The sequence below is a fragment of the Nothoprocta perdicaria genome, unplaced genomic scaffold, assembly GCF_003342845.1.
Source record: "Nothoprocta perdicaria isolate Ctin4 unplaced genomic scaffold, notPer1 scaffold_218, whole genome shotgun sequence".
Classification (NCBI taxonomy): Eukaryota; Metazoa; Chordata; class Aves; order Tinamiformes; family Tinamidae; genus Nothoprocta; species Nothoprocta perdicaria.
Window position 1 is genome coordinate 373,803 of NW_020455399.1, and position 19,641 is coordinate 393,443.

A 19,641-nucleotide genomic window follows, 5' to 3' on the forward strand; every position below is an offset into this window, starting at 1 on the left:
GGGCACGCAGCGGGACGGGGCTCGGCTTTGAGGATCGGACGGTTGTGTTCAATGAGCAGCGAGCTTCTCACCGATCGGTTTTGGACAGAAACCAGCTGAGTTGTGGCTTCTCTAAAGTGTGTATGTAATAAATCACTGTGGATGGAAGCCAGGACGCCGTGGGTGCCCCGTGCTGCGTGGTGCAGCCCGGGGGCTGTAGCTTTCGCCCAGCAAAGGTTGGGTGAATGTCCCCACGCAGGGGAGGAGGGAAGAGGGCGATGAGGAAGAGTCACCGGGGAAGTCCACAGGGAAGATCCGCTGCTGCGGGGACGGCTGCCAGCGAGGCCGGCTGTTAACGCCCTGGTTTATCTGATGGAAACGGTACCTGCCCTTCGCAAACCGCTCTGGGGGCCGGTGCCAGGCCGGGCGTTGGTGCTTCCCGGCGGGACTCGGAGAAGTGCGGCCGGGAGGCGCATTCCCAGCCTGGGAACGCTCCCCGCTGCGTGCGCACGGGTTCCTGCTCCTCTCGGAGCAGCTCCCGAGTTCCCGCTCAGCGGATCGAGCGTCGTTATTTCGCCTCCCGTGCTGGTGGAGTTAATTACGTGGCCGATGCGGCGGCTCTCGTCGCACCAGCTGCCCGCAGCAGGAGCGGGTGCCGGCGGCACCGCGGCGCCGTCGGGGCGCTCAGGCCTCCCGTCCTGCCTCCGCAGGAGGATCGAGGACTGCCTGCCGCCCCTGGAGGACTCCCCGGCTAAGAGGTTCTCCCCAGCCAAGCGCAAGCAGTACTACATCAACAAGGCCATCCGCAACTCGGACCTCATCCCCAAGGCCAAGGGGCGCAAGAGCCTCCAGAGGCTGGAGAACAGTAAGGATGGGCGGGCTGGGAGCCCCCTTGGCGGTGCCGGGCAGGGGGACCCTGCCCTGAATACTCCCGCTTTGCCCCGTGGAGCAAATAGTGAGGCTGGAGATGCGGGGCCTTCCGAAGGTGCCAGGTCCCCCTGGCTAACGCGGGGGCTTTGCTTTTCTCTCCTAGCTCGGTATCTCATGACGCTTCTGGAGCGAGACGAATGTGGGAACGAGGAGGGGGAGCTTGAGCGCTCAGCAGCTCCGAGCATCTTCAGCGAGGCCTGCAACAACGAGAGCTACGTGGAGGTGGGATGGGGTGTCTGCCTGCAGCCCCATGCGTGTTCGTGATCATGCGCAGAGCCCGACCCGTGCGGGCTGCAGCGCTTCCCTTAGCGCAGGCCCATTGCTGAGCCCCTCTGTTGCTTCATGCTGCTCTGCTGTTGCTGCAATATGTGCTCTGCAACCCGGTGTTTTGAAACTTTGGTGCCTTTGCTGGGTTTGCTGTCCGGGTGTTTTGCTCTGCGGGGCTCTGTGGGCTCTGCACGGAGCTCCTGTTCGGAGCAGCAGCCCAGCGCAGAGCTGTGTTTGAGGCCAGACTGTCGTGGGCTCTCGGCACCCATTGCTGCTTCCAAGCGCTAAACACGCCTCTCCTTCCAAAGCAGCTGCTCCGAGCTGCTCCGTGCGGGGAGGCCATGAAGAGGCAGGAGGAGGATCCCCATTGCCGTGGCTGCTGTCAGCCTGCTGTGCCTCTGCGCCGCCCTGTGCGGTGTCGGAGCTGCAGAGCTCTGCCCGGAGCGCTCTGTGCACCCCGCGCTGCAGGGATGGCTGCCGGGGGCTCATGGGCGAAGAGGAGGCTGGCGAGGACTGGGGCAGGGTGCCTGGCGGGCTGTGCAGCCGGGTGCTCCCGGCAGGAGCCTCTGCAGGGGTTTGGTGCCTCTGTTGGCAGATCTGGAACGACTTCATGAACCGCTCTGGAGAGGAGCAGGAGAGAGTCCTGCTCTACCTGGAGGAGGAGGCCAGGAAGAAACACAGAGGGAAGCTGCCCGTGAAGAACGAAGACAAATGGAAAGGTGCGGGGTGGGGAGGCTGCCCTGGAGACCCTTCCCTTTCCTCCCCATGCGTTTGCATGTGTCCCATCCGCATCCCTGCTTTTCTGTCCCCGGGCTCCAGAGCACCCGGCCTACACCCCCAGGGAGTGTTTCCAGCGCATCAGCCGCCGTCTTCGCGCCACCCTGAAGCGGGGCCGGATCCCCATGGTGAGATGGGGCGACGGAGCGGGCAGCTTCACGGGGCCGCGTCTTCCTGCCTGTGCCCTGGCCCTGGGCACTGAGTCAGGAGGAGCATTGGGCTGAGTGCTTGGGAGCGTGACGGGTCTCTGCATTCCCTGGGAGTTTTCACCTGGTGGCTTCCCAGTCTGTGCTCCACGAGCAGCTGGTAGTGGGAAATGAAGCCCCTTCCCCAAGCGGGGCAACAAGGGAGCTTTGGGCTCTTTGGAGATGCCCAGTGAGGATATTGGGAAGAGTCCAAGTGCAATTGGAGAGGGGTCAATCCAAGCTGGAAGAGGGGCCTGGCCTCGTGCCGCCCCGTGCGGGAGCCCAGCTCTGTACACACTTGTTTCCCTGGGCCCTGCTGCCTGGTGTTCGCTTCTCAACGGGGCTCTTTTCCTGCCCTGTTTGTTTTCCTTGCTCTAATTGGAGCCCTGTCTCTGAAAGCCGCCTCGGCTCTGCTGCCTGTTGCCTTCTGCTCAGGTTGTTCCCCAAAGAGCCCTGCACTGCCGCTCGTCCCTGGGCTCCTGGAGCGGCGCTCAGGGCTGCCAGGAGGGAAGGAGCTGGGGGGCGCGGGGCCCTTGGGGCTGCTGCCGTGCCCAGGGAGGCAGCGCTTGGCGCACGGAGCCGGGCGCTGGCGGGAGCCGGGCCCTTCCTCGCCGTGCTGGGGCCGGTGAATGCAGCACGGGGAGGTGGTGGTGGTCGGGCTACCCTGGGCTCTATCCAGCCCCCTGCAACTCCTCGTGGGCAAAATCCACGTGTGTGAGGGGCACAGAGCCGTGTGCGCACAGAACCGTGTTGTTCCCCACGAGGTGCTGCTTTGGACGTGGGGAAGGAGCCTTTGCTCTCCAGCTCCTGTCCATTGCTGCATGTGCTCCCCATGCCCATGGGCTCTGCTTCCCCTTCCAGGGGACCCTCGAGTGCCTGGAGGAGGAGCTGCTGGCCTTTTTCTCCGTCACCCCGCACTCGGTCTACACAGCACTCATGGACAACAGGTATTTGCGCAGTCTCCTTTGTGCTCCCTGTGCCCAGTCCTCGGGTTTGCTGGGAGGAGCTGGGCAGGACGGTGCAGGGGGAGATGCTGGTGTGAGACCTGCCAGCTCTGACCTTCCCATTCCCCTTCTCCCCGCAGCTTCGAGCGACTCCTGCTCCACGCGCTCTGCCAGTACATGGACCTCGCCTCGGCCAGTAAGAGCCTCCTGTTTGTGCTTTCCTCTTCTGCAGCGCTATCTCTTGGCTCCAGCTCGGCCTCTTCCTCCCTTCCTCCTCCCAGCCCCACCTTCCTCTGTGCCGCACAGATAACCCCATTTTCCTGCTCCTGCGGGAGCCTCGGCCGCGCGGGTGCTGCGGGGCGCGATGTTCGCAGGGTGGTCGCAGCCTGGGCCAGGCTCCTGCAGCCGTCGGGGATGTCCCCGGGGGGCTGAGGGGCAGGGGCTGCTCACTTTGCTTTCCCCCAGGTTCGGACATTGAAGGGAAACGCCAGATGAAAGTGAGCAACAAGCACCGCGTCTTCCTGCGCCCCGAGCTCCTGCTCTCGGACTACCTGGAGCAGATGAGCTGATAGCTGCCGGCTGCCCGGCCGCTTGCTTCGTGCGCTGGAGGCTTCGTTCCCGGCTCCTGGTCTCTCCCAGTCGCTTGGTCCCTGCTGCCCGACGAGCCTGACCTGCTGCACAGCACAGCGCACGGATCCGCTCCCGCCGCCCCGCGCGGGGCTCTCCCCTTCCCGCCCCTCGGAGCGGGAGCTCGGGACCGCAGCCCTGCGTGGGGTGCACAGTGTGGGCCTGGCAGTCGTGCCCTCCGTCCTGACGAGGCCCCAGGCCTGCTCCAAGGAACAGTGCCCTGATCCCTCAGGGATACCTGGAATCCTGTGCAGCTGAGGGGTGGAAAGGGGGCAAGAACTGCTCGTCTTGCTGTGCTGGTCTGGCAGTACCAAACTGACTGCTGGCACGCTTTCTGCAGAGGCCAGATTGCCTGCTTTTTTTCTTTTTTAATTATTTTTATTTTTCCCTTGGGCTAGTGCTCCCTGCTCTTCATCTGTTGGAGGGGCTCCAGGCTGAGTGGTGCAGCGAGATAGGGCCGTGCTCAGGGCGCGCGGGCCCAGCAGGTGCCTATCTGCTCCGCTCACCCTGCTTCCCGGCTGTGCTGCTCCTGCCTGGAAGTGTTTGCGTGGCTATTTATAGACCAGGTGCTTTAAAAAACAAGCTGCTTGGACCAGAATCCCCTCGGGCTCTGTGATGCTTCCGGGGTGATTTTTGGCCCAGGTATTTCTGGTATGAAATAGCTGCTCGCAGCTGCCTGCGCTTCCTCGGCTCTCGTGTGGCAGAGCGAGCCCTGAGCGAGCGCGGGAGCCTCTGCCCGGTCACCTGCCTGGCGGGGATGGTGCTTTGCTCCAGCTCCAGCTCCTCCACACCGGCAACGGGGCTTTTGGCAACGCTCAGCTCCTGCCCCGCTCTTCCCAGAGGTGCTGGAAGCAGCTTGGGGAGAAGGGAGCTGCCTCCGCTCTGGGTTCAGGTCCAAGACTGAAGCTTGGAGTGATCCAAGGATACTTGGACCTGGGTGGATAGGGACAGGGAAGAGATTCCTGCCTTGGGGTGGAACGTGCCCTTCCCTAGAGCCCCAATACTGCAGCGAGAGCTGGCATGCAGACCTGCCTCTTACCAGGGAGGCAAGGGGCTGTTTTTAAATGTAATATAGTGTCTTTTATATGTGTGTGTGCTGGGAGCTGCTGCAGCGCCCGGAGTGTTGCGTGTCCTGCTTGTTGGTGCTTGTCCGTGTGTCAAGGGCTCTTTGGGGCTGCATCCAGCCCCCTGTGCAGCCCCGAGTAGGGGGCTGTGCAGGCCCTGCAGCCGTGGGCTGTGCAGGGCTGGGGGGTGAAGGCCGGACCCTCCTCGCTCCTCTTGTCTGTTGTGTGTGATAGGAAACGGGGGAGGGAGGTGGGGGGTGTTGGTGCAGAATCAATAAACAGTGGTGCTCCCCAGTGCTCCTGCTGTCCTGTCCTGCTGTGGGGGGACGGGGGGGCAGAGAGGGGCCCGGTCCTGGAAAAAAAGGGGTTCCCGGGCTTGGGGGGGGGGCACCTCTCTGCCTGGTGCCAAGGGGGAGGGAAGGAAAAGATATGGAACGCTTCACGAATTTGCGTGTCATCCTTGCGCAGGGGCCATGCTAATCTTCTCTGTATCGTTCCAATTTTAGTATATGTGCTGCCGAAGCGAGCACGGCTGCTCCCTGCCCCGGAGCGGTATTTATAGCTCTGAAAGACGGAGATTCTAACGATAGGGTGACTGTCCCTCTTCTGCTATTAAATAGATTTCATTCACTTTTGAATTTCTTCTCCATTTTGAATGCATTTCTTTTTTATTTTTCTTAAAATCTTCCAAAACCGCAGTTTTCTCTTCCTTCCGCAGCGCTGGTGGGTTCTGGGTAGGACTCTATGCAGATTAGAGCCTGCACCGCCCCTCTTCCCCCGCCGGCCGCAGACGGGGGCCTCACTGCAGGGCTGTCCATTGCGGTGCCTGGGCGTCCCGCGCTGCGCAGGGCGGGGGGCTCCGCACAGGCGCGCGGCGGGGCAGCCCGGCGGGGCGGGCGGGGTCCTGGCGGCGCGGCGGGAGGCGGCGCGGGGCCGCGGCCGGTGAGCGGGGGCGCTCCACCCCCCCCAGGGCGGTTCCCCCTCCGCGGGGCGCCCTGGGGCCCCTCCCTGCCCGCGGGGAGCAAACCCCGTTTCCTCAGCCCGTGGGGGGGCAAATTCCCTTTCCTCGGCCCCGGGGGGGGCAAATCCCCCTCCCCGTGTGGGGCCGTTCCCTCTGCGGCCGCTGCCCGCAGCGGGTGGGGGCACAACCGCCCTCCCTCAGCCGGGGCGGAGGGGCAGGTCCCGTGAGGGGGCAGGGACCGGCCTGAGCCCCCCCCCATCCCTAGGGGGGCAAATCCCCCCGTTATCCCCCAACGGGGGCAGTTCTCCCCGCAGAACTACCCCCCCATCACCCCTGGAGGGGGCTGGAGCCCTGGGCCCCCGCGAGCAGCCGGGGGGTCCCCGCTGGGGCTGGGGGGGGTCTGGGCCGGCCCCCGACGCCGCGTGTCCCCGGTGCAGGCGCCGGGAGCCGCGCGCGCCGCCCGGCCGCGCCATGGACCTGGCCTACGTGTGCGAGTGGGAGAAGAGGCCCAAGAGCAACCACTGCCCCTCCATCCCGCTGGTGTGCGCCTGGTCCTGCCGCAACCTCATCGCCTTCACCACGGACCTCAGAAACGAGGAGGAGAAAGGTACCGGGCGCGCGGGGAGGCGGTTGGTGCAGCCCCTGTGCCCGCGCGGGGGCTGCGGGCGGAGAAGGGTCAGCGAGGAGGGCAGCGCCGCACGCCTCTCCGCGCAGATCTCACGCACATGGTGCACATCATTGACACGGAGCATCCCTGGGACGTCTACTCCGTGAACTCCGGCCACGCCGAAATCATCACTTGCTTGGAATGGGATCAGTCAGGTGAGCTGGGGGCCCTTCTCCTTTCGACCCCTTTCTTCGTGCACACGCAGCTGTGTGTGACAAGGGGGAGCAGGTCTTGCTTCTCCGCCGTCAGGAGCTGTGCCCAGGGCTCCGTAGCCACGAGCTGCGTGGCTGCAGTGCATCTGCACCGCAACGTTTGGATTCCCCGGCTCCCAGTGGCTTTTTCTTACGGGGCCGTTTCCCTGCAGGCTCCAGGCTGCTCTCGGCGGATGCGGACGGACACATCAAGTGCTGGGGCATGGCCGATCACCTGGCCAACAGCTGGGAGAACACAGTGGGCAGCATGGTGGAAGGAGACCCCGTCGTGGCCCTGTCCTGGCTGCACAACGGCGTGAAGCTGGCTCTGCATGTGGAGAAGGTTCGTCCCAGCTCTGTGTGCGGGCCCAGGGAGAAAGGCTGGCTCGGTCGTTAGCAAAGGAGAGGAACGTTTCCCTCTCCGTAGCCGTGGGGAACGTGAGGTGGAGGTTAAGAGGTTGTGCAGGAGGCTGGACTGGCCACCGAAGGGAGAGGGGACACTGGCAGGTTGAGCCTGCATGTGGGACACGGGAGATCTGGGGTGCCCTGCGGGCTTTGCTGAGGGGTTGGTACCTTCCTGCTGTAAAACCGGGGGGAAAGGGGCAAGATCCCGGCACAAAGGTGGGCATAAGGACTTAATGCCCTGATTTCGGTCTCTGTCAGCTCTCCAGCCTGTGCTGCAGTGACTTGGAGGAGTTGTGCAGTGGTAGGGACCAAACCTGCTTGTGTTGTGTGCCTTTTCTCTCAGTCTGGAGCATCCAACTTCGGCGAGAAGTTCTCCAGGGTCAAATTCTCTCCGTCTCTGACGCTGTTTGGCGGGAAGCCCATGGAGGGCTGGATTGCTGTGACCATCAGTGGCCTGGTGACCGTTTCCCTCCTCAAGCCCAACGGGCAGGTGCTGACGTCCACAGAGAGCCTCTGCCGCCTCCGCTGCCGCGTCGCCTTGGCCGACGTCGCCTTCACCGGCGGCGGGAACATCGTGGTGGCCACGTCGGACGGCAGCAGCTCCTCCCCGGTCCAGTTCTACAAAGTGTGCGTCAGCGTCGTGAACGAGAAGTGCAAAATAGACACCGAGATCCTGCCCTCCCTCTTCATGCGCTGCACCACGGACCCTGCCCGCAAGGACAAATACCCGGCAATCACTCACCTGAAATTCCTCGCTCGGGACATGTCAGAGCAGGTGAGCGTCTGCTCTTAAGCAAACAGGATTTAAAAACATAGCAAAGGAAGTGGCTGTTTGCGCCACTTTGGCTTCCACGCCCAGCTCTGGAGATCAACAGAGCATGTCCTGCGGTGCCCTTCGCATTCCTGGTTTCTGAGGGGTGGGAGCGCTTGTGGTTTGACGAGGTCCAGGCTGCGGTGCCATGTTTGAGGTTCTGCCTCTGCTTTCTGTCTCGCTGCCATTAGGGACTGCAGACACAGTCCTCTGGTTTTCACTAGTGGAACGTGAGCTAGGAGAAAGACCCTCAAAACAGAGTGGGAAAAACACTACTGGGAACTACCTTTTCCAATTAAAAATTTGTGCAGACTGGTACAATGCAGGTTTCTCTTTTGAAGGTGTTGCTTTGTGCTTCCAACCAAAACAACAGCATCGTGGAGTGCTGGTCTCTCCGGAAAGAGGGTCTGCCAGTCAATAACATATTTCAGCAAATCTCTCCTGTGGGTGAGTTTCTGCACCTCATATTCTTAAAAATAGATCTAAACAAAAATGTAAGACAGATCCTTAAATCCCTTATCGCATACATGAGATTATCCCCAATCCCATATTTATCCCTGAGAGCATCTTTGCTCTCTTTCATCTATTTGTCTACATTTTAGGCAACAAATTGCTGCTCTCAAGGAGATGGTTTAATTGTTGCTTTCACTCAATAAAAGACATTTTTTGTGTTCTCCTGTGCAGCCGCTTTTCCTGCTGAGAAGAGTGATCTCAGTCTTCTAAATATAAAACATTTGTGCAGCAAGTGAATAGTTTAATCAGGCTGTTCAATGTGCACATCCATACCACCTGATATCAGAGATGAAATCAAGTCTACGTGGTTTACTCCAGTGAAATGCACAGGATTATTACACATAAAGATTTCTTAAATCAGTTCCAGCGGAGTCTTTCATCAAAACATTTAGTAGAAGTTGTTATTTGTACAATTAATGAGATTAACAAAGAATGAGGGAGATGGCCTGGTAGAATGAATGTACAGTCCATGTTTGATTTGTAAACCCTCTTATTTAGGGAATGTGGGCAGAAATCCAGGTGTGGGAGGGGTGGCATTTTCGACTCCATTGGGGAAAAGGTGTCTTATTTTGTTTGTTTTTCTCCCCAAAGTTGGAGACAAGCAGCCCATGATACTGAAATGGCGAATTCTTTCTGCCACCAATGATTTGGATCGTGTCTCAGCTGTGGCCCTGCCGAAGTTGCCGATCTCGCTGACAAATACAGATCTGAAAGTGGCCAATGACACCAAATTCTTCCCTGGATTGGGTGAGGAGTCTTTATCGTTTTTCTCATAAATATGTAGCCTCTGCCTGAAACTTTTGACTTCTTTTCCTGAGCTATAGCTGAAGAAAGGGTTCCAGATAACCTGTATGAAACAGCGATAGGAAAGCTGTCAAAAATGCAGTATCCTGTTCATCCCCTCTCGTTTACGTCTGTGCAGTGCCGGTGTGGCCTATACCTCCAAATATGCCCTGTGCAGGGTGCGAGTGTTGCTGCTTCCCTGGGTGAGGAGCAGGTTCCAGCAGGAGAGCCTGGAACCTGCTCCTCAGCTTCCACTGCCCTCCGTCCCCAGGGCTGGCTCTGGCTTTTCACGACGGCAGCGTCCACATAGTCCATCGCCTCTCCTTGCAAATGATGGCGGTTTTCTACGGCTCTTCCTCCCAGCGCTCCGTGGACGAGCAGACCATCAAAAGGCAGCGAACCGCCGGCCCGCTGGTTCATTTCAAAGCCATGCAGCTCTCGTGGACGTCTCTGGCACTGGCTGGCATCGACAGCCACGGGAAGGTACTGGCCTTTGTCATGCAGGGTGCTTGTCCTCCCTGGTGCTCTCTTTCTATGCAGTGATGGATCATTCAGAAACTTCCTGGGAATGGTAGTTCTGGCTGATGATCCCGTATCAAATGGGAAAGGATGTATCCCATTCTTGAGGGAAGTGTATCTTCAGTTCGGCATGAGTTGCAGTTGCCTGGACTGTGCAGTAGCTTTTGTGGAATGGTTTCCCATGGCCTGCTCCTGACGTGGGCTTTCCTTTGCCTCCTCCCTCCAGCTGAGTATGCTCCGTATCTCCCCCTCCATGGGCCACGTGCTGGACATGAACATGTCCCTCCGACACTTGCTATTCCTCTTGGAGTATTGCATGGTGACCGGCTATGACTGGTGGGACATCCTGCTCCACGTCCAACCGAATATGGTCCAAAACCTGGTGGAGAAGCTGCATGAGGAGTACATGCGCCAGAATGCCGCCCTGCAGCAGGTGAGGGCAAGTGGAAGTCCCTGGCCCGTTGCAGGGGGCCTCTGAGGCTGGGACAAGGGAGCAGGAATGGCTAGAACTCGAGAGACAGAGAGCATTAACTGCTGGGCTCTTCTGCCTCTGAATATTCTGCCTGAGCACTAATTTAGGTGTGAGGAGGGTCTGTCTGAGCCGTGTTTGCTCTCGGGAACAATAATGGGAGTGCAGCTGTTGGAAACGTCTTGTGAGCTGGTAAAGCCTGTTGCTGGCAGAGGTTCTCCCAGTGGGCTGGGGACTGGTCTTGTTTATTTATACATGCACGCAGCAGTATTCAGTATTCCTGTCATTGATGTAGCAAGAATGAAGAGTACAGAAGAAGAGCATCTTGCTTTAATAAGCACGTTCTAATTCTACCTTTACCTCTGTATTTTTCCTGGTGTGTCTCTGTCAATCAGGTGCTCTCCACACGCATTGTTGCCATGAAGGCGTCTCTCTGCAAGCTCTCCTCCAGCACAATAGCTCGTGTGTGTGACTACCATGCAAAGCTGTTCCTCATCGCCATCAGCTGCACCCTGAAGTCCCTGCTGCGCCCGCATTTCCTGAACACCCCAGACAAGAGTCCGGGAGACCGACTCACGGAGATCTGCTCCAAGATCACAGATGTGGGTAGGGATTGCTTATAAAACGTGGCACTGAGCGTTTTGGATCAGATCGTTCCCCTAACTAAAGGTTTCACCTAACTGAGTGTTACGGGCTCATGGTAACTCCCTGCATTTGAACAAAGGGAAGGTGACCTCTCTTTATATCATGGGGGCAAAGAGTGGAATTCAGATTCATCTTCATCCTGAGCTAGCAGATGTCTTGCTTCTGTTTCAGACATTGATAAAGTGATGATTAACTTGAAGACAGAAGAGTTTGTCCTGGAGATGACCACGCTGCAATCCCTGCAGCAGCTCATCCAGTGGGTGGGAGATTTTGTGCTCTATCTGCTGGCCAGCCTTCCCAACCAGGTGAGATCTGTGCTCCTGAGGGCAGCGTGGAGAAGAGGAGACCCAGGGGAGACCTTATCACCCTGTACAACTACCTGAAATGAGGCTGTAGTGAGGCGGAGTTGGTGTCTTCTCTGGAATAATTACAGATGGGGCAAGAGGAAATAGCCTCAGGTTGTGCTGGGGGGTTCAGGTTAGATGTTAGGAAGAATTTCTACATGGAAAGAGTAGTCGAGCATCGGAACAGGCTGCCCAGGGAGGTGGTGGAGTCCCCGTCCCTGGCAGGGTTGAAGAAAGGTGTGGGTGAGGCACTTAGGGACATGGGTTAGCAGGGTGGTGTGGAAGGGTTTACAGCTGGACTCGATGATCTTAAAGGTCTTTTCCAACCATACAGATTCTGTGAGAACTGCCAGGGAGGAACAAAAAAACTCTTTGTGCGTTTGCTTGGGTGGCTTTAGCCAAGTCGTGCACCACACGGGTGTTGCTGTCAAGCAACCCAAGGAAAGGGCTTAACAGCTACCTGACTTTTTAAGCCTCTTAGGAGCCCCTGTGTGTGCCAGAGCTCCAGAGCATCTGTGAGGTGTGCAGTCTGTGCACTGCCTGCACCCAGACCCACGGAGAACCTTTTTCTCCTCCCCAGTTGTCCCATTTGGTCACAGCTGCCGTTTGTGCTCCGCAGGGCTCCCCCGTGCGCCCGGGACACAGCTTCCTGCGGGACGGAGCGTCCTTGGGCATGTTCAGGGAGCTGATGGTGGTGATCCGCATCTGGGGACTGCTGAAGCCGAGCTGCCTGCCTGTCTACACAGCCACCTCCGACACCCAGGACAGCATGTCCCTCCTCTTCAGGCTTCTCACTAAGCTCTGGCTCTGCTGTAAGGGCTTACCCCTCTCCTCGAACAAAAGGATCCTTCCTTAACGTGGCTTGTGCATGAAAGGAATAATTGCGGGGAGTAACTTTTGAGTGGGTCTGTAGCATTTGGAAAGGGCACGCACAGCTGCCAAGTTTATTGTTTTCCGCAGTGTGTTGGCGGATGGGGGAGGAAGCTGCACGCAGCAGCTTCTCTCAGTCTTCAGATGGGAAATGTTAGAGCTCCCTCTGCTTCATTTTCCATGCAGGTCGTGAGGAAAATCACATGACAGAGCCGGATGATGCCCTGATAGATGAATGTTGCCTGCTGCCCAGCCAGTTGCTCATTCCCAATATCGACTGGTTGCCCATCAATGATGGCATTATCACCAAGTTACAGAGCAAACAGCTTGTCCGGCTGCAGTTTGGAAAAGCTCCTGGGCTTGTTGGCCACACTGTCTCTTCCCAGTTCGATGCCTTTGTAAGGTACAGAGAGGGTCTTTTTCCAGCCCTGAGAGATCAGTGAGTTTGGGATGCCTCAATTCTTTGGCTTATCTGTTGGTAAATGTGACTTGAGGGAGATTTCTTCTCCCTTCTCTGTATTTGACAAAAAAAGGTTGTGTTTAGATCAATTTCACCATATGCTTATATTCCATGACACACTGTGTAGTAAAGTGTGGGATACATTTCATCCTACTGAAATGCAGCTGCTGGTGTAGACTGTTGCAGCCTCCCTAGTCAGAACTGCAGTGTGTGTCTTCACAGGAACAGTAGGAAATCAGGACATCAGGTTGAAACTATAAGAGAGTTTTGACAAACTCAGATTTACCTGGATCTGGCTTAGGAAGCTTTCTGGGAATTCTCATAGGAGAAGCAAAAGGGGTTGCAGGAGTGCAGAACAGGGCAAGTCCAAGGCTTTGGGTCCAGCCTTTCTGGGAGCAAGGAGGGAATGATTCTCCAAGAGTGATTAGCTCTGGGGTCAGCGCAAAGGCTTTGCTGTTTGGGTTTCCGTTTGGGTTTTGATGGATGGAATCTCAGATACTCTCAGGAAAAGGCTGTCCTGGAAACAGCTTTTAGGAACAGTCTTTATGAAAAGCTGCCGTTCTTCTTCCTACCCAGGGCACCTGGGCAGCCCAAGATCGATCACCTGAGACGGCTTCACCTGGGAGCCTACCCGACAGAAGAGTGCAAGTCGTGTACGAGGTAAGCAGTGCAAACACAAAATCCCTTCGATGCAGAGCAAATCTTGGCAGAAACTCAAACCCTTCTTTCTGATATTTAAAACTCTCTTTCAGCCTTTGTTTACCACCCTAACACAGCTCTGTAACCTCTCTACATCTGCAGGAGGAAATGCTTCTCTGTAATAAGGCTTTTAGTTTATGGCACTGTGATTGCACAGGAGGAAAGCAGGTTGGAGTGTGATTAAGGTATCTTAGGGTAAGAACCAGGGTTGTTAAAAGGCTTCTGGAAGAGCAATATCCCTGACTGGAGAGAGCTGCTGCTGTCACTGCAGCACGGCTCTTGCAGTAAGAATCTTGTTGCCTTGTCCTGCAAAGTATCCCAAGTTCTGTGTCAAGGAATAAATCTGACATTGCTTTAACAGAAAAATAAGAGAATATCCACATAGGTAAATGGAGAATGGATTTTGGCATGTAGAAGTCCTCATTGGTAATGAGAGATCCCCAGCTTTGATTTGCAGGCCAGCTAAGCTAGCTGGGTTCTTGGAGAGGAGATGGCAAGAGGAAACGACCAGGATCCGCAGTGCCATTTGGGGGTCATTTTTCCAGCTCGGTTTATAGGTCCTTTTAGGTCCCCATCCACCCTTCACAGCAGAGTCTGGATTCTGAAATGATGGTGCCGGGAACAAACATCTATCTAAGCATATGATCGAATTAGCTTTAATTATTGGTTTTAATAGAAAGTCTCTGTAACAGATCATTTTTACAGGATGGGCGTCTGCTGTTTTATGTATAAATAGCAGCTGGGGGCTGTTGTCTTCAAGACAGCCTTCTGTTCCGAGATAACCCCTCTTCATTTCAGATAATTGCTCTCGTGGTCTCAGCTGGTTGTTACTGCTCACAGACATTACCTGTGAAGGGCAAAGGCTGTATTTTTCTCCTGGGTGCTGGTTCCCTGTGTGACTCACACCGGAGTCCCAGCAGCGCTGGGTTTTTCCTGGCTCACCCCGTTGCGTGTGCTGCCTTTCAGGTGCGGCTGCGTTACCATGCTGAAGTCACCGAACAAAGTGACTGCAGTGAAGCAGTGGGAGCAGCGCTGGGTCAAGAACTGCCTGTGCGGGGGCCTGTGGAGGAGGATGCCCCTCAGCTGCTCGTGAGAGCCGCTTCTGTGGGGCAGGAAGGCAACAGCGGGCACCAAGTGGAGGAGCTGCTTGGAGCTGGCACCTGTGGAGGGGGTTGGCATGAACGAATCCCAGCACTTTTCCTTCCTGCGGGCTCTGCAAGCGTCGTCCTGGTGCTGCCTGCGAGTTGCCTCGCGCTGCTGTGTTTTTCTGGCATTGATTTTTCTGCTTTGCCCCTTTGTGCCATAAAAACAGAGCGGGGGGAATGTATCCTTGTACGCGGAAGAGCTCAAGAGGAAGCTGAGAGGTTTCCCTGTCCAAGGCAAACTGGGAGCCAAGGGCTGGGGAGACGAGAAACCTGCTGCCTCCCTGAGCCCTGGAGCGGCTGCACCTGGGATAATCCCTACGGGATAGAGAGCGGTCACAGGGGATAACGCAGGCAAAAGCTCTGGGAAAGGGCGGTAAATACATAACACCTTATGTTCATTCTCTGCTACCACGCTGCTTGGGAAGTGCGGGATGGGCTGGTTGATCCCCGTTTCCTCATCTCCATCCTGGCAAGCGAACTTGCTGCTCTGATGGGAAGCTTCGCCTCCACAGCGTATCCCTGTTCTAGCTAATGGAACAATTTCCTCCCAGGCTGGAAGAGCAGGAGCCTGTTGCCCTGGAGCGACTCTCTGTTCCCTTGCCTCTCACTGGAGCAGTAGCTATTTTGTAAATAAAGGTTCCCTTAATTTTGTAAAGAATGTTCAGAATGTCTGTTTTGTTCTCAGAGAAGCTTCCTCTTTCTCTTACGACTTTGCTTGGTCAGTGGATGCATGAGCGAAAGCGAAGCAGAAAAGCTCTTTTAATTTCCTTTCTGCAAAATCAGACCAAGAAATCTGTGCCCTTTGCCAAAGGCCAGGGAAGCTGCTTCGTGCTGGGCTGTGGCTTGGCCAGATTCCTCCTGCACTCGTTAACTTCCAGCTCTCCCCAGAGGCCACTTAAAGGAGAGAACAAGCCCAATTTTACATATACTTTTCCATGTGGGAATCAGTTTCCACTTATCAGTTAAAAATTGCGCTGATGTCAAAGAGCTTGTTTTTCTTGATTCCTCCATTTAATGTTTTGCTCCGTGGCGCAGGTCTCTGCGTTGCCATTCTGGGGGTAATTAAGGAAAATGAAATGGCTCATTAGGAAACTAGAAATTCTTGTTAAAACTCTTATCCCTTTAAGTAAAACTGTAATCAATCTGGGTCCTGCTTAATCTCCTTCCTCTCCCCAGCAGGCGTGGGGGTGGTTTAATGCTCCGTTACTGCTGCTCTTTGTTTGCATTAAGGCAGGAAGGAGCAGCCGCTCTGCTAGAAAACTGCGTCCCGCGCTGGAGCCGTCCTGCGGCGCCGGAGAGCTCGGGAGCCGGCTGCTCCGTGAGGCCGCTCCGGACGGGACCGCTCCGGCCGGGAGCTGCTGCGCCAGGTCCCTGTGTGCCCGGGTCACTGTGCACCAGGTTCTTGTGCGCTGGGTCCCCGTGCACCGAGGTCTCGTGTGTGTGACAAAGTCCCCTGTGTGTCTGAGAGCACGGGGGGGCACAGAGGGTCTCCTGTCCCCACACGGGGACCGCAGGCTGCAGGACGTGGACAGGGTCCCCCCGAGGGCCCTTTTTCCAGCGGTGCTGCTGCAGCCGCTCCGAGGGGCAGGGCGAGAGCTGCGGGGGCTGCGGGGGCTGCGGGGGCTGGGGGCTGCGGAGGGGCGCAGCATCCTCAGCGCAGCGGGGACAGGCTGGGGAGGGGGCGCAGGGCGGGATGGGTCCCCGTGCCCTCCCTGCAGGATCAGCCCTCCCTGCTCCTGTGGATCCAGCGCTGGGGGACACGCAGGAGCATCCAGCTCCATCCTTGTGCAGCAGCCCCTGCTCCGTCCTCCCCTTTTGCTCCATCCCCTCCGTGTCCCCCTTTCTCCAGACCCTCCCATCCCCTCTGCTCTCTCCATCCCCACCCGTGGCGTCTCAGCAATTGTGATTTTATTGCAGGCGTGGAGGGCGCAGGGACAGGGACACAGAGCGGGGACAAGGGGCGGCTCAGGGGGTGTCCTCCTGCCCGGACAGGGCGCCCATGACGCGGTCGATCCAGGCGGCGTAGGGCGCGATGCGGGTGTAGATGCCGGGTTTCTTGTAGTTGCCGCAGACGCGGGAGCCGGCGGTGACCACGGCCTCGGCCACCCCGTTGCAGACCAGGGGGCCGCCGGAGTCGCCCTGCGGAGCGAGGGGCTGTTGGGGGCTCCGCGCGGCCCCGTGCGCGCGAGGCCGGGGGCTGCGGGCCGGGGGGTACCTTGCAGGTGTCCCTCTTGCGGGAGTCGGTGCACATCATGTTGGGGGTGATGGAGTGGTCGTGGCGCGTGCGGTGGTTGCACTCGTCGCGGCTCAGCACCGGCCGCTCCACCTGCTGCAGCCGGTCGGGCCGGCGGCCGCTGTGGGTCACGGTGCCCCAGCCGGCCACCTCGCACACGGTGCCGGCCGCCACGTCCCGCTGCTCCCGCTGGAAGGGCAGCACCTGCACGTGCTCGTTCAGCTCCGCTTTCTCCTCCAGCTGTGGGCAGTGAGGCAGGGCTGGGCTCAGCAGTGGCTCCCGAGCCGCTCCGGGCTGCAGGGGCAGGGGAGCAGGGGGGGAATGGGGACAAGGGGGGTCCGGTGCCCACCTGGAGCAGGAGCAGGTCGTCCTCATTGTTGTACACATTGCTGCCGGGGTGCGGGATCTGCGCCCGCACACGGTACAGCCGCTTGTGCGGCTCCGGCTCCGTGAGCGAGTGGGCGCCCAGCAGCACCTGGAACAACTTCCCATCCCTGCAGGGGAGGCAGCAGCTCGACCCGAGCCCCCCTGGGAGCCCCAGAGCCCCCGGGCGCCCCAGCGGGCACGGGGTGCCCATCCCCTGGCCCCGGCACTCACGTCTCCTCGGTGCAGTGCGCGGCGCTCAGCACCCACTGCTCGGCGATGAGGAAGCCGCCGCAGATGTGCTCCCCGTCGAGCTGCAGCGAGGCCATGTGCGGCCGCAGGTGCGGCCGGGCCTCGCGGCCCCCCAGGATGCGCCCGCGGGGCTGAGCTGCATTGGGGACACCTCAGCCCCGGCATCCCAGCACCGCAATCCTGGCCCTGACCCCGCAATGCCGGCCCTGGCTGCGCAATCCCGGGTGCCTCCAGCTGCCCTTTGCCCAGGGGGGCACCCGGGCCACCCCCCACCCCGGGGTGCCGCTCACCCCCGGCCGCACTCACCGCTCGCCGCGGCCGCCAGCAGCAGCAGCAGCAGCGCCAGGTCGGGGCGGGCGGCGGGACGGGGCGCCATGGGGATGGGAGCTGCCGGGCCGGGCGGCTGCTCCTCGGCCGCAGCCGCTTTTATGCCCCGCTCGGGGCGGGAGGAGGCGCCGGGGGCAGCAGGGGGGTTTCCGCAGCGCAGGGGGTGACCCCGGCTCTTGTGAAACACTTGGCTTGGAGACGGGGTCAGGAGTTCCCGGCACAAACAAACGGGCCGGAAAGGGCCGTTCCCGCGGCCGCGGCCCGGCCGGGGGTCCCGCTGGGTCGGGGGCGAAGCCGGGGGCTCCTCGCAGGGCCCTGGGCGCCGTCCCGGCCGCGGGGCCCGGCGGCACCGGCGGCACCGGCGGCACCGGCGGCACCGGCGGCCGTGGCCGAGGGTCCCCCCTGCCTTTCCCGGCGGTGCCGCTAAGCGGAGCCACCGCCCCGGCTCCGCAGAGCCGCTGGCGCCGCCCCCCCATCCCGGGGACTGCAGGGTCAAGTGCGTGTCCGCTCCCATCCTGTCACCCTCCTCCTTCCCGGACGTCCCCAAACTTCCCCAGCGAAACCGGGCGGTTGCGAAACGCGGCGGGGGCGGCCGGGGACAGGGCAGCTTCCCCGGGACACCGGCACGGGCTGGGGGGCCGGGGGCCGCGCGGCTGCCGCCCTCCATCCGGGCACTGGGGGCCTTGGCCCTGCCGCGCGTCCCTCCGCACCCCTGGCCCAGCTGCAGCGGCCACTGCAGCCGCAGGAGCAGCCGCACATGGTGCTGCGGTGCAGGCGGTGCTGCGGGCGCAGGGGTAGGTGCAGGGGCAGGTAAAGGTATGGGTAAAGGGGCAGGTAAAGGGGCAGGTGCCCCGCGGGCAGGAGAGCGTTAAGGGGCAGCAGCGGCTGGCGCTTGGCTGCTCCACGGATTTCTGCACTTTCGGGTGGCAGAGCCACACGGAGAGCTCCTTAATCTGGGATTTCAGCGATTTGGGATTTAAACGTTAAATACGTAGGGAGCTTTGTGCCCACTTAGGGCGCGGGGTGGAATGAGGGCAGCGCGCCCTGCCATGCCATGCACTGTGCTTTGCTGCAGCACGCTGGGGCACACCGTGCCATGGAGGGGGCACCCAGAGCCACCCAGGGGCTCCGCGGTACTCAGGGCTGCTCCGGGTGCCTGGTGGGAGCACAGGGAGCCACCAGGATGCAGCTGGAGCCCCAAGAAACCTGGGGGGACTGAGGAAATGGGGCTGGTCTCCAACCCCGGCGGCTTTGGGGTCTCACCGCAGGCCGGGCCCCGGTGCAGCTCGGGGCATGGGGGGAGCAGGGCCCGGTGCTGCCGCCTGCGCTGCAGCGGTTGCAGGGGCTGCGGCGGTGCAGGGTTGCTGCGGGACACCCGGCGGGAACGCCCCGTTGCTAGGGAACAGGCGCCGATTTCGCCATGCGAGTCACGCGCCGGATTCCCGTGTTCCCGGGGCCTGCAGCGGTGCCTGCGCCGGGCGCCAGAGCCCAGTGGGACCCTGCGCCAGCAGCGGGACCCCGACCCAGGACCCGCTCCCGGAGCCCTGCCGGGCCCAGAGGGTCTCGGTGCGGGTGGCAGATGGGTCCCCGCATGGAAGAGCCCAGTGGGGAGACACCAGGTGCCCGCAGCGCCCCAGCGGGATGGAGCCCCGCACTGGAGCTGGGAACGGGGCTGGGGCAGCGCCCTCGGCGCTGGTGCTGAGCCCAGCGAGGCCGGGGTGGCCCTGAGGGTGTCCAGCAGCAATTGTGGGTGCAGGGGGACCCTTGGCGGGTGCAGATCGGCCCTTGTCACACACAGAGCTGCCTCCGTGGGTGCGGAGCCGCCGTTTGCAGACGCGGAGCCGCCGTTTGCAGACGCGGAGCCCCCGTTTGCAGACGCGGAGCCGCCGTTTGCAGACGCGGAGCCCCCGTTTGCAGACGCGGAGCCGCCGCTTGCGGGAGCGGAGCCGCCGTTTGCAGACGCGGGGCCGCCGTTGGCGGGAGCTGAGGGGCCGTTTGCGGGCGCGGAGCCGCCGTTTGCAGACGCGGAGCCGCCGTTGGCGGGCGCGGAGCCCCCGTTTGCGGGCGCGGAGCCCCCGTTTGCAGACGCGGAGCCGCCGTTGGCGGGAGCTGAGGGGCCGTTTGCAGACGCGGAGCCGCCGTTTGCGGGCGCGGAGCCGCCGTTTGCAGACGCGGAGCCGCCGTTGGCGGGCGCGGAGCCGCCGTTTGCAG

General features: G+C 60.1%; 3 protein-coding genes and 1 non-coding gene across 4 annotated transcripts; 2 read left to right on the plus strand and 2 right to left on the minus strand.

Moving 5' to 3' along the window:
- The first annotated feature begins 588 nt into the window (after window positions 1-588).
- R3HDM4 (R3H domain containing 4) lies at window positions 589-4,074 on the plus strand. Its single transcript, XM_026038770.1, has 7 exons — window positions 589-844; window positions 1,013-1,131; window positions 1,772-1,895; window positions 1,996-2,081; window positions 3,000-3,085; window positions 3,223-3,278; window positions 3,548-4,074. Exons 1-7 carry the CDS (start codon window positions 589-591, stop codon window positions 3,649-3,651), a joined length of 831 nt encoding a protein of 276 aa, XP_025894555.1. The 3' UTR covers window positions 3,652-4,074.
- Window positions 4,075-5,196: 1,122 nt separating this feature from the next.
- LOC112946926 lies at window positions 5,197-5,303 on the minus strand. The gene has a single exon (XR_003249311.1). It is a non-coding gene; the product is annotated as a U6 spliceosomal RNA (small nuclear RNA).
- Window positions 5,304-6,205: 902 nt separating this feature from the next.
- MED16 (mediator complex subunit 16) lies at window positions 6,206-14,483 on the plus strand. The gene is made up of 14 exons (XM_026038849.1): window positions 6,206-6,341; window positions 6,449-6,556; window positions 6,766-6,935; window positions 7,341-7,772; window positions 8,150-8,255; window positions 8,913-9,068; window positions 9,376-9,587; window positions 9,850-10,056; window positions 10,488-10,698; window positions 10,909-11,042; window positions 11,701-11,893; window positions 12,138-12,354; window positions 12,988-13,071; window positions 14,077-14,483. The coding sequence occupies exons 1-14, from the start codon at window positions 6,206-6,208 to the stop codon at window positions 14,201-14,203; spliced, it is 2,493 nt and encodes an 830-aa protein (XP_025894634.1). The 3' UTR covers window positions 14,204-14,483.
- Window positions 14,484-16,188: 1,705 nt separating this feature from the next.
- On the minus strand, window positions 16,189-18,189 carry LOC112946823 (complement factor D-like). Its single transcript, XM_026038771.1, has 5 exons — window positions 18,141-18,189; window positions 17,086-17,239; window positions 16,838-16,982; window positions 16,471-16,728; window positions 16,189-16,394 (listed from the first exon to the last, which is right to left on the minus strand). The coding sequence occupies exons 1-5, from the start codon at window positions 18,187-18,189 to the stop codon at window positions 16,221-16,223; spliced, it is 780 nt and encodes a 259-aa protein (XP_025894556.1). The 3' UTR covers window positions 16,189-16,220.
- Window positions 18,190-19,641: the final 1,452 nt, after the last annotated feature.

What these genes read in the sequence shown, in the direction of transcription:
- R3HDM4 (XM_026038770.1), top strand. Translation starts at nt 589, where the DNA reads ATGCGGCGGCTCTCGTCGCACCAGCTGCCCGCAGCAGGAGCGGGTGCC. An exon ending in ACAACGAGAGCTACGTGGAG is followed by an intron (nt 1,132 to 1,771) that starts GTGGGATGGGGT and finishes CTCTGTTGGCAG; the next exon opens with ATCTGGAACGACTTCATGAA. An exon ending in AGCGGGGCCGGATCCCCATG is followed by an intron (nt 2,082 to 2,999) that starts GTGAGATGGGGC and finishes TTCCCCTTCCAG; the next exon opens with GGGACCCTCGAGTGCCTGGA.
- LOC112946823 (XM_026038771.1), bottom strand. Translation starts at nt 18,189, where the DNA reads ATGTGCGGCTGCTCCTGCGGCTGCAGTGGCCGCTGCAGCTGGGCCAGG. An exon ending in CCGCTGCAGCTGGGCCAGGG is followed by an intron (nt 17,240 to 18,140) that starts GTGCGGAGGGAC and finishes TCCCCAATGCAG; the next exon opens with CTCAGCCCCGCGGGCGCATC. An exon ending in ACGACCTGCTCCTGCTCCAG is followed by an intron (nt 16,729 to 16,837) that starts GTGGGCACCGGA and finishes CACTGCCCACAG; the next exon opens with CTGGAGGAGAAAGCGGAGCT.
- MED16 (XM_026038849.1), top strand. Translation starts at nt 6,206, where the DNA reads ATGGACCTGGCCTACGTGTGCGAGTGGGAGAAGAGGCCCAAGAGCAAC. An exon ending in CTCGGGACATGTCAGAGCAG is followed by an intron (nt 7,773 to 8,149) that starts GTGAGCGTCTGC and finishes TCTCTTTTGAAG; the next exon opens with GTGTTGCTTTGTGCTTCCAA. An exon ending in AGAATGCCGCCCTGCAGCAG is followed by an intron (nt 10,057 to 10,487) that starts GTGAGGGCAAGT and finishes TCTGTCAATCAG; the next exon opens with GTGCTCTCCACACGCATTGT.